This window comes from Capra hircus, unplaced genomic scaffold (genome assembly GCF_001704415.2).
Source record: "Capra hircus breed San Clemente unplaced genomic scaffold, ASM170441v1, whole genome shotgun sequence".
Taxonomy (NCBI): domain Eukaryota; kingdom Metazoa; phylum Chordata; class Mammalia; order Artiodactyla; family Bovidae; genus Capra; species Capra hircus.
In genome coordinates, this window is record NW_017213904.1 from 1 (window position 1) to 12,333 (window position 12,333).

A 12,333-nucleotide genomic window follows, 5' to 3' on the forward strand; every position below is an offset into this window, starting at 1 on the left:
TTAAAGTGACAGTACAGGAATTAGATGGATCTTCAATCATACATTGCAAATTGAAGAAAACAGCCTTAAGCATGATATACCTTGCCATTCCAAAAGCAGAAGGTAGGCACTGTCCAAGATAAAACCCCCAGTGTATATCTGATTTTTTAGATAGAGGACATGTTATCTAGTATCTTTTTTCCCCCATTTTACTTCACGTTAGTATTACCAGATTCCTTATCCACCTTCTGTTCTTGACAACATTTTTATCCTTAGAATTAAACAGTTAATTTTAAAATTTAAGTATGAGAATCCTTACTTTGTAGGAACAAGGGGAGGTGGAATGGAAGTTTGAGTTTTGGGAGCCAGGAAAAATTTAGGACAGATTGCTTAGGGTTGTTCTTACTTATCTCATTGGATAATAGCTATAGAAAATTTGGGGGAAATGAACAGTGACTCTCAAGAAAGGAGCTGAGCACATATGTCATGAAAACGCCCTGCCTTCTCTTCCGGTGTCTACTTTACTCTCCATTTTCTCCGTGTCGCTGTGACCTTAAGAACACCGTAGATGTCTTTCTAAGGCACTGCCAGCAAATAGCTCATTTTTTATTTAATATGCTTTTTCTTTACCACTTTTTTTAAACTCAGCCATTAGCACATACTGTGACTAGTGAAAAATGAGAACGTTTTTGTTCTTTGCTGGAGGAGTGAGAATTTGAGGGACAAAAAGTTTTTTACTCATGACTGCACTTAGGTCATCTCAAACAGACGAGCATCCGGTTGATTTTAAGTCCTTTAGAGAACTTGCTTCTAAGTCTCCCCTGTAATCATGCCCTGTGAACATTCTTAGTTCAAGGAGATCGTTCTTCTTCTGTCCGCCTTTGACGTTGGGGGCGTCTGGCTGCTCCCCCTCTGACACGGGGGGCGGCTGGCTGCTCCCCTCTGACACGGGGCGTCTGGCTGCTCCCCCTCTGACACGGGGCGTCTGGCTGCTCCCCTCTGACATGGGGGTCTGGCTGCTCCCTTTTGACCCTATTTCCTTGGGTTTGTTTTCCCTGTGATGACAGTGTGCCCTCTGCTTATTGTTTGGCAGGAGCAGGAAGGCTGTGCTCTCTCTCCCCGCTTGTGTTTGTCCCCATGTGACCATGTATCTAGTGTGGTGTCCAGAGGATTGAATTATTCAGGAGAGATTTGCACAGAGGCAGTTGCTTTTGCTTTGGCTCATCATAAAGCTTGTGCATATTAATTAGTTATGCACGTCAGTTCGTACTGTGAGGACATTTTGCAGTCAACATCTTCATATCATATAGGACAGCACCTTGCATGTACGGCACATGTTGAGAATTCTTCGTTGCTCATTTCAGGCCTGTGTTGTTTTTTTTAATAAAGCATTTCTTTATTGGTAGATCTCTTATCTTCTTGTATAAAATTTCCAGGTACCAGTTCTTAGAAATATGTGTATGTTTTAAGTTGACATTTAATTAGATATTTCTGACTTTTGTTAAGCATTGATCAGGAAGACCTTTTAATATCATTTACTTCATTCTCTTAAGTTTCAAAGTAGATAGGTTTTGTTATGTTTAAATTCCATGATATTTTCCCTCTCTTCCTCCTTAGAATATCTTTCAACACTACATGCAATTCTTAATTTGAACTTCAGCTGCTCTTTATCTCTTGTCAAAATTGGAAATGTCAGAATTTTCTAATTTACTTTTTGTTAAATGTAGGAATAAGAAGAAAAAAATTCCACTGATGAATGGTGAAGAAGTTGACATGGATCTTTCTGCAATGGAGTAAGTTAGTTACTTAAACTGAAAGATGCAGTATTTTCTGCATCCTCATTTGTCGTGTAGCTTACATCTAAATGTGAATGTCCTGAAATTAGTGCTTTTAAAACTTTCAAAAGGCAAAAGAAACTTTACGTTGATAACAGATCGAACATAAAATTATAACTAATCAAAGAGAGAAAAGTAAGTCTAGCCTGGCCCCGATAAAAGTCAGAGGAAATAGCCTTGAATTAGCTTTCCTGCTTCCCGGATGGCCTCTGGAGCAGTGCTTCTCAAGCTGAAGTGCATGTACAGTACTTGGGGATCTCCTTAGAATTTAGTTTCCGATCCAGCATTTCACTTGCGAGTCCTGACAGCTTGCATTTCCAGTGAACTCTCAGATAATACTAGTTTTCTTTGTCTTTGGACAGAGCCTCAGGGCACTTTGAGGCTGCCTATCTTTGCAAAAAGCACTTCACATATCATTCTGAGTGTTTTGTGGTGACATTTACTGACTGACAGGCTTCAGCCTTGAATGTGACGCAGCTCAGATTGCGCGCTGCCTCTGCGTGCTGTGCCTGTGCGCATTTTTAACGCCTGTGTATTTTATAAAAATACTGATACTTTATAAAGATAGAAAATATCTGTAGCTGTTTACTGACTTGGGTATCAGATATCACTGCTATTTATTACACAGCTTAGATAATCTTTTCAAGTATCTCACCTATATTAAGTGCCCAGTAGTGTTTGTTGAATTGTATTGATATTTCAAGTGCTCTTTTGTTAAAAGAGACTAGATTTTTAAAACCTGTGTTTGAGACTTTGAGAACTACCTGAGGATAAATTTGTGCTGCGCCTCTGAACTATGATTTCAGGACTTTCTATTTGATAATGATCATGAGACTAGCATTCTTTAAAAATATTGAAAGCCAGTGGAACAGGTTAACTTGGTAAGTTAATAAGAAGTAACTTTAGTCACAGATTGCTTTCTAGTAAAGAGTGGCACTTGTAACCACTGTCAAGTGTTAAGCTTTAGGAAAGGAAGAAGTTTGGTCCCATTTTCCCTTTGCACACTGTATAATCACTAATAAAGTCCCCAAATTATTATTTTCAGTGGAATTTTCTGTTTCAGCAAGATTGATACAGGTTAGACATACGAAATATATTGGGAAAGTTGTCGGTGTGATTTATTTTTTAAGAACCACAAATATAGTATAACTCCAGGCAGCTTTGAATACTGCATGGAGAAGGAAGTCTGGTTAATAAGCGCCGTGTGTTTGCTTTGTAAACATGTGAAGTGGGAAAGAGGGAAACGCGCCTGCTCTCTGCTTCCAGCGCCGACTCCCCGCTGCTGTGGATCCGGATCGACCCGGACATGGCGGTGCTGCGGCGGGCGGACTCGGAGCAGGCGGACTTCATGTGGCAGTACCAGCTCCGCTACGAGCGGGACGTGGTGGCGCAGCAGGAGGCCATCGCGGCCCTGGAGCGCTTCCCCACCCCCGTCCCGGCTCGCGCTCACCGACGTCCTGGAGCAGGAGCAGTGCTTCTACCGCGTGCGCATGGCCGCCTGCTTCTGCCTCGCAAAGGTGAGGCCTCGCGCAGGGGAGAGGGGCGAGGCGGCCCCGCGCGCGGAGAGACAGCCTGCAGAGCAGCCGCACTGCCCCGCAGCCTGCCGTCTCGCTGGCTGCGACTGGTCTCCCTTGCCGCATTCTTTTACAAGGCTGATTTGAAAGAGCCTGTTCTGACCTGAAAATAAGTCGTGCCCTCAAGGCTTGTGCCTGTCAAACTGAAAGTCAGGTTTTAAAACCAAAGAGAAGTTTCCCCGTTTTACTGAACTGCCGCGCACGTCGTTAAAGCAGAGACTAAGCAGTTCCTTGGTGTGAGGGATGTTTTACCTTATGGTACGTGGAATTCATTCATTCATTCATTTTTCCCACTGTGGTGGTGGTTTCTTGTTGGTTAGGGCTTAGTATTCAGTATAGGGATATAGAATTTAAAATGATAGATTCTATCATTTAACATTGTACAAAAGTTAATTTATTAAGAAAAGTAAATATTTTTCTTTAGATACCAAAGAAAGAGAAAAGAAACATTTGACGATAGAACAAATGAAAATCAAAAAGCGCTAACAGATATTTGACCAAAAATACTGGGTTCCAGGTCTTTAAAAACATCTTGATGATAAGTTCATTCCCATGTATTTACTATCTTGCTTTCCTCACTGCTATATCCACTTGTCCAGTATTTCAGCAGATTATAATGATTTATATTTGTTTCACCTTTGATGGTAAATAGCAGTTAGACTGCTTTATCTACTCAGATATGTAAGGGAAAATGTGCTTTTCTTGGATAATCACCTGCTGAGGGTGTAATTTTATTGCTTCTATAAAGTTGTTGTGATTCTCACAGGCTAAATCCTTAGCTGCTGCTGCTAAGCTGCTTCAGTCGTGTCCGACTCTGTGTGAACCCATAGATGGCACCCCACCAGGCTCCCTGTCCCTGGGATTCTCCAGGCAAGAACACCGGAGTGGGTTGCCATTTCCTTCTCCAGTGCATGAAAGTGAAAAGGGAAAATGAAGTCGCTCAGTCATGTCCGACTCTTCGTGACCCCATGGACTGCAGCCTGCCAGGCTCCTCCGTCCATGGGATTTTCCAGGCAAGAGTACTGGAGTGGGGTGCCATTGCCTTCTCCGTAAATCCTTGGCAAATCCGTAAAATTATTGCCTCTGTTAAAGTTAATTATATTTTCATTCTTTTCAGCTATGGTTTTTATACACACTTAAATTAGCTTTCTTGGTGGCTCAGATGGTAAAGAATCTGCCTGTAATGCGGGAGACCTAGGTTCAGTCCCTAGGTTGGGATGATCCCCTGGAGAAGGATAAGGCTACCCACTCCAGTATTCTGGCCTGGAGAATTCCATGGACAGAGGAGCCTGGCGGGCTGCAGTCCATGGGGTCACAAAGAGTTGGACACAGCTGAGCAACTTTCACTTTCAAAGTACCAACAACAAGGTGTATTTTCTTTGCAATGTGTTCTTACAGACTTAAGCGGTAGGACTCTATTTGCCTTATTTTTCGATCAGCGTAGAGTTAAATGCCTCATTTAAAGTCCATGGTGACGTTTCTACCTGATAAAGTTAAAATATTAGAGCCCATCTGCCTGCATGGATGAACTTAGACGTCTTTGCAAATAAGATTTCTTAAAGCATAAAAAGAATGCTCCAATTTAGAGATTAACTAGTAGAAAATAGTTACTATGCATACATAGAATTTTAGGAGGGGGGAGTTTATATATTTTCTTGGAAATGATAGTGAAACGCTGAAATATATTAAAGTTTTAAGAATTGAAATCCTTGGAAATGAATCCAATATATTGATAACTTTTCAAAAGCTGTTTTATTTATTTAAAAATACATTTGCTGTGGGTGACGGAAATTATTCTATTTTCTAATTATTTACAGATTGCAAATTCAATGGTGAGCACATGGACAGGACCACCCAGCTATGAAGTCACTCTTTACTAGGATGTTTTGTTGTAAAACTTGTCCAAACATTGTGAAAACAAACAACTTTATGAGCTTTCAAATTACTTTCTACAGAAGGTACAGTTTCCCTTCGAGTTTTCTTATAATTATTTTATGCCAATATCAGTATGTATTCATTTACCTTGGGACTCTTCAAATATTATTTACTTTCTTACAAATATTTTGTCTTTTTTCTCTTTTTGCTTCTGAAATACTTTCCAAAGTTTTGATTATTCTTTGGTTTTATGAACTGTGTGCAAGTGACTCATTGTCCACATTAATACTGAAGTCAATAGAAATGGGTAGTGTGACTCTTTGGTTGGGTCCTGGGGGATGGAGGCACAAGATTCCCTGGAGGATGGAGGTGTACGTGGGAAATGGATGCTTTGATTGTTCGGTTGGGTCCCTGGGGGATGGAGGCGCACCGCGAGTCCCTCTGATGCTTCTGGGCCTGAGACCGTGTGGCACGCGGCTCCAGGCTAGCCCCGGCTCTGCTGGCTTACTAGCAGTTTGCAAGAGGGCAAGTCTTTTAACTCTAAGCCTTGGTTTAGTCAATTGTAAAGTTTATCTTTTTTTAGAATTAAATATATCAAGCATGTGAAGAGTTTTACACTATATTTTTATCACATAGTAAGTTGTTTATAAATGGTAATTTAACAAGTGGTGGTGTGATGAAGTCACTGTTTTAGGAAGCAGTGTGGGATTGGCAGGGTGGTCAGTGTTTGGGCAACTTGGAAATCACTTGTAGAATATTTTTGAGTAACTTAATAATAAGGAACGCAGAGATTAGATTAACTGGATTGAACTAGAAGGAGTAAAGCTGAAGAGGATGAGAAAAGGAGACACATTAAGGATGAAGCAAGGCTGAGAAGGGCATTTCAGGTTTTGTGTAGAAGGAGAAAAGCTTGAGGCCTGTTTGGCAGCAGAGAAGAGAGCCAGTGGAGGAGAGAGATGTTCACGTGGAAGCAAGTAAACATGGAGAGGACAAGACGGCAGATCCTGGTGGTGGTAGGAGTGGGCAGGACATTGCGGAAAGGCTAATGTTCGAAAAGATGGAAACATTCCATTTCCTGAGGCAGGTAGAAACCAGATTAAGTGAAGTGGTAGGTGTTGAGGGGGTGTGAAGCAGGGTGCGGTGTGTGTGTGAAGGAGGGGAATGTGGAAGGGTTGCCCAGCATGCTGAGACCCACGTCGAGAGTGGAAGGCATGGCACAGCTGTAGAGGGCGTCCTCAGCAGAGCAGACGCAGGAGACCTGGGCTTGAGGAAAGCCAGTGTTGATGTGATCAAGGGAGTCTGAGGCGTTTTGTTATTTTTAATAGCTGAGCCTCTTATAGTCCTCGAACGTGTTGCTCAGCTCTCTGTGTACTGCCGCTCCACTAACGTATGGCCTGGAAGCAAGTTAACTTCCAAGCCTGCCAAGCACATCCCCTTCGCTGTGCCCTTGTTCTTCCATGGGCCTTGGGCCAGTGTGCAGAGTGAGAGTTGAGACCCATTAGTCAGGCAGTCATGAAATCTATTTGTAAGCGTTTTTGTTTTTGTTTTTAAATAAAGCAATAGGCAGTATCAGAGTGCATCACGTGTAATAAGGGTAGGTATAAGTTGTTTTGGTTTTATTTTTTAGTTTGTATATGTGACTGTGTGTGTGTATGTGTGTGTTCAGTTGGGATGTAAACATATTTCTTAGTGTGGTTTGCAGTCAGAAAAATTGGAGAAGCCAGTGCTTTCAGACCAGTTCACCTTTCACATAATACTTGTAGTGCCAGAAAAAAGAATGAAGACTCGTGCTTAGACGTAAGTCCCATTTCTGTGAAGCAGCATCTTCCGCTCAGTTCTTCCGGTATTGGTAACACCTGTTGTAGCACTGAGCATCCTGTTGCTTCTGCTCCTTCAGCCTAGCAAAGGAGCCACGCTGCTTCCGTCCACCAGTTTAGAGGGTATGGCTACTTTAATCAGAAGAGAGAACAGTCCCAGTCTCTGTACTGGGGACTCTGATGCCCATTGTCTGTGGTTCTACCTTGAGTTGGAATAGCTTTGCTCTGCTGCTGTTCTGGTAGAGGTTACCTCCGTGGGTCAGGCTTCCACCTCCTTAGAAAAGCTGCCTGTGAAAATTTGAAAAGGGGAAAGTTCGATTTCAGGTAATCTACCATTTTTCCTTAGGCTGAGAAAGATGGTACTGGAGAGTCTGTGTCTCGAGACCAGGGGCTGAATTCTCCTGTGCGCCCTGTGCTTCTAGCCACTGTGTCGGTTAGCCCTGACGGCGGTGCTCAGGGAGCAGCTGGCGGGGACAACCCCCCGTAGACGGGGTATCGAGTACAGGCTCGATAGGGCCTGTCTAATGCTGAAGCCCATACATCCCTTTTCCTCTGTGAATCACAGAGCTGGGTGTGCGTGACGTGTCCCTCTCCCAGCAGGTGGGCTGCCCAGGGCCTCCAGCTCTGCAGCTCCCCCCTGGGGTTCCTGCTTAGCTCTTCTGCTAGAGCCTTTGAGGCCTGTTCCTGTGGGAGGGGTAGGAGCCGGGGGGCTGGACGCCTGAACTCCCCCAGATACTGTGTCAGCCCCAGGGCAGCCCTTTTTCAGTGTGCACTGCATTGAATTATAGTGATGAAAATTGAAAACAATTTTTTTTTTTGTAGACTATGCCAGTTGCAATGGCCTTATTGAGAGATGTTCACAACCTTTGTCCCAAAGAAGTCTTAACGTTTATTTTAGACTTAATCAAGTACAATGACAACAGAAAAAATAAGGTATGTTACTTTAATATTAATAAAACTAGCCAGTGATATTTTTGTTTTCAGAGAAATATTTAGACTGTGAAATCATTGTTGTGTCCATGGGACTTGAAATTTCTAGAGATAGAAACATACAAATATGATTTATTATAATAACCAGATATCTGGAAACCAAGATTAGTTGATTTTTAAATGTTCCTCATACCTGTTACAGTGTGGAGAGTAGCGCGTCGGATTCCGGGAACTCAGCTGACCTCTGTCTTGGTGAAGCCTGACAGCCCAGTTTCATTCTTACTCCTTTTTTCTTCTGTCAGGAAACAGTTCCTCTTGGATCACTTGTTCATTGATGAATTTGACTCTTTTTTTAACTATAATGTGTGTTTTATTCACAGTTTACTAAATAGCTATTGAATGCCATGCTTCAAAAGTTACTTCACCTTACTCATTATCATTCTAACAATCGGCAAGTGTTTTTGAGAATATATGCTATGCAGGCAGTATACCATGTTAAATAGAAAGGGAAGGCATGGTAGTTGCCATCTCGCATTTCCTTTAAAGTAGGCAGATATCTGGGACTTCCCTGGAGGTCCGGTGGTCACGACTCCACAGTCCAACTACAGGGGTGCATGCTCAGTACCTGGCTGGGGACTAAGAACCGACATGCTGCACAGGGCGGCCAGAGCCAAGCAAAAGCTGCGGAAGAACCGCTGTGTGTATGGCAGTCTGATTCTGGGCCCGCAAGGCTTCACCCTACGGGGAATCCAGCAAGCCCACAGCTGGGTCTGTTACTGCCGGAGTGGAGGAATGCATACACAGACTTCTGGAGAGAAAGTAGCTATCCACAGTGACAATGGCGCTCTAAATATTCTTGCAGAAAACTGACAAACATTATTTAAGTAATCTCTGAATACAAATGACCCTGCGATAGAATTAATTTGCTTGCTCCATGTTCAAATTTCTAGGCCAGAACATCTGATTTGCTGAGTTTAAATCAAGCCAACCTGAATTGCTTTCAATTAAATTAGTCTTCTGGGAATTGCCTGGGATATGGATTTAGAAATTTTTGTTCATTTTGGGGGATAGTTTCCTCCATTTTCTCTGCTTCTTTTGCTACAACTCCTGTTGTCTTCTACACCAGCCCTCCAGCTTCCTTGTGCTTTCTTCCATATTTTTTTAACTTTTTCGCTCAAAATTTTGAGTTTTTTATTTTTCCATTTTATGTTCCAATTTAATTTTGATTCTGATTCCCTGCATATTTCTTTCTCTTAAACATGTATTATGCTGTTGGAAGTCATGTCATTGGTTATTTCTCAGACTGTGTTAATGATAACTTTTGAATTTTTTTCCCTCTACTTGTTTTCTTTTCTTTGCATACTCTTATTTCCTCCAAGCTGCTTTCCCCCCTTTGTTCCGGTCTCTCTTTATGTTGATGCTTTCTGCAGAAATCTGGTGACCCTTGGTTAGATGTCTTAGATGAGAGTGGAACACAGAAATAGCTGATTCAGAACTCTGTATTAACAGCAGAGTTTGTGAACTGCAGTCTTCTTTTTAGACATATCTGGCTAGATTACTATGAGAGTGCCTTACATGTAGTCAACATTCGTCAGCTAAGCTAGTGTCTTCAGTTCAGTTCTTCAGTCGCTCAGTCATGTCCGACTCTTTGCGACGGCCATGAACTGCAGCACACCAGGCCTCCCTGTCCATCAGCAGCTCCTGGAGTCCAGCCCAAACCCATGTCCATGGAGTCGGTGATCGCCATCGAGCCATCTCATCCTCTGTCGGTCCCTCTCTCCTCCTGCCCGTAATCTTTCCAGCATGAGGGTCTTTTCAAGTGAGTCAGCTCTTCTCATGAGGTGGCCAAAGTATTGGAGTTTCAGCTTCAACATCAGTCCTTCCAGTGAACACCCAGGACTAATCTCCTTTAGTCTGGACTGGTTGGATCTCCTTGCAGTCCAAGAGACTCTCAAGAGTCTTCTCCAACAGCACAGTTCAAGAGCATCAATTCTTCGGCCCTCAGCTTTCTTTATGGTCCAACTCTCACATCCATGCATGAGCACTGGAAAAACCATAGCCTTGATTAGATGGACCTCTGTCGGCAAAGTAAATGTCTCTGCTTTTGAATATGCTGTCTAGATTGGTCATAACTTTTCTTCCAAGGAGTAAGCGTCTTTTAATTTCATGGTTGCAGTCACCATCTGCAGTGATTTTGGAGCCCAAAAAATAAAGTCTGACACTGTTTCCACTGTTTCCCCATCTATTTCCCATGAAGTGATGGGACCAGATGCCATGATCCTCGTTTTCTGAATGTTGAGCTTTAAGCCAACTTTTTCACTCTCCTCTTTCACTTTCATCAAAGGCTTTTTAGTTCCTCTTCAGTTTCTGCCATAAGGGTGGTGTCATCTGCATATCTGAGGTTATTGAGATTTCTCCCGGCAATCTTGATTGCAGCTTGTGTTTCTTCCAGTCCAGCGTTTCTCATGATGTACTCTGCATGTAAGTTAAATAAGCAGGGTGACAGTATACAGCCTTGACGTACTCCTTTTCCTATTTGGAACCAGTCTGCTGTTCCATGTCCTAGTAGCTAGTATGTTACTATTAAGTAAGTCTCTTTCACTCTTTTTTTCTGATGTGTGACTCTATGCCAAAGGACAGTGTTGAATACTTACCTGAAAACTTGCTTGTCTTTGCAGATAAATTGTGTTTTTAAAGTTACTATGTTTTATTCCATTCACTTTTTAAGAGCAGTGTAAGTTTATTGTTGTCTGGTAACTGTTCCTCGGTTTAGTTTTCAGATAACTATTACCGCGCAGAGATGATTGATGCCCTTGCCAACTCTGTTACGCCTGCAGTCAGCGTGAATAATGAAGTCCGAACTTTGGATAACTTAAATCCGGACGTGCGACTCATTCTTGAAGAAATCACTAGGTTTTTGAACATGGAAAAACTTCTTCCAAGTTACAGGCACACCATCACTGTCAGGTATAATGATTCTTCATATCTGCTTCTTGAAGTTACTTGCTTTTATAATTAGAGAAATTCATTAAAAAATCTTTTATGAGTCTACCATCCTTGGGTAAATTATTACTCTTTTGGAGAAGGTCTTTTAAATTTTTTCCTGTGATAACTATATCAATTTTTAATTTTTGACATATTATATAATTTTTATATTCTACTTACGTCATGAATGTTTCCTCGTGTCATCAGAAATTACTCATAAGCATTGTATTTGATATCTGCATAAGCTTTTACCCCATTGGATATAGTTTAAACATCCCTCTATTGTTAGGCTTCTTTTAAGATTTTTTGCTTCTCTCAGATTTTTTGTAGCATGACTATCAACAGGTTTTATCTATTTCATTAGGAGTTTGCTAAAAAAAATTGTTGATTTACTGATTCAGCAATATAAATAGTCTTAGCTTTCCATATATATTAGTGAATAAACTATATTTGTATCACTAAAACTTTTAGAAAGAGTACTTTAAGTTATATTTCATGCTAAATACATTTTGCTGTAGTGTGTTCCTATTATAATGATACCTGAAATTGGATTTCCAAAGTTTTGAAGTGTGCTTTAATACTTTTTTAAGTGTTAGTAAGTAAGTGTTAGTTGCTCAGTCGTGCCCGACTCTTTGCGACCCCATGGACTGCAGCCCACCAGGCTCCTCTGTCCTTGAGATTTTCCAGGCAAGGATACTGGAGTGGGTTGCCATTTCCTTCTCCAGGGGATCTTCCCAACCCAGGGATTGAACCCGGGCCTCCTGCATTGCAGGCGGATTCTTTACCAACTGAGCTACAAGGTAGAGTTTTTTAGGGTGATTATAAAAGCTGAGTGTTCAGAAATTAAAAAGAGGATTCAGATTACATCAGTTTTTCAGTTTATTGTTACAGATTATTTTAAATTCCTAGGAAATAAGTTTAATTCAGAGTACTGTAACAAAAGTGTTTAACTATAAACGCTATTCTCCAGCTGTCTGAGAGCCATACGAGTGCTTCAGAAGAACGGGCATGTGCCCAGTGACCCGTCTCTCTTCAGATCTTATGCAGAGTATGGCCACTTTGTGGACATCAGAATAGCAGCTTTGGAAGCGGTGGTTGATTACACTAAAGGTAATGCTTCAGAAATGTATGCTTATATCATTTTAGAAAGAATGGTTTACTATTTATTATTTAATCGTTAGGATTTTCATAGTATGTGCATACAGATACCTTGATTTTTAATTAACTCACTGATTTATAATTTTTGGTAAATATAGAATTCATATAAGAACTTGTAAATGGGAGAAAAGAATAAAATAGATAAAATTTAAAATAGATATTAAATCGACAGAGGATGAG

General features: G+C 41.5%; 1 protein-coding gene and 1 long non-coding RNA gene across 2 annotated transcripts; both read left to right on the forward strand.

The window, feature by feature from the left end:
- The first annotated feature begins 30 nt into the window (after window positions 1–30).
- Window positions 31–3,244, forward strand: LOC108635338. Its single transcript, XR_001917786.1, has 3 exons — window positions 31–102; window positions 1,707–1,772; window positions 3,081–3,244. It is a non-coding gene; the product is annotated as an uncharacterized LOC108635338 (long non-coding RNA).
- Window positions 3,245–5,336: 2,092 nt separating this feature from the next.
- Window positions 5,337–12,105, forward strand: LOC108635337 (transcription initiation factor TFIID subunit 2-like; the record flags this gene model as incomplete). Its single annotated transcript, XM_018045522.1, has 4 exons — window positions 5,337–5,346; window positions 7,903–8,013; window positions 10,784–10,977; window positions 11,966–12,105. Coding segments are annotated over exons 2-4 (442 nt in total), but the record flags the coding sequence as incomplete, so codon positions are not given.
- Between the last annotated feature and the right edge of the window lie 228 nt (window positions 12,106–12,333).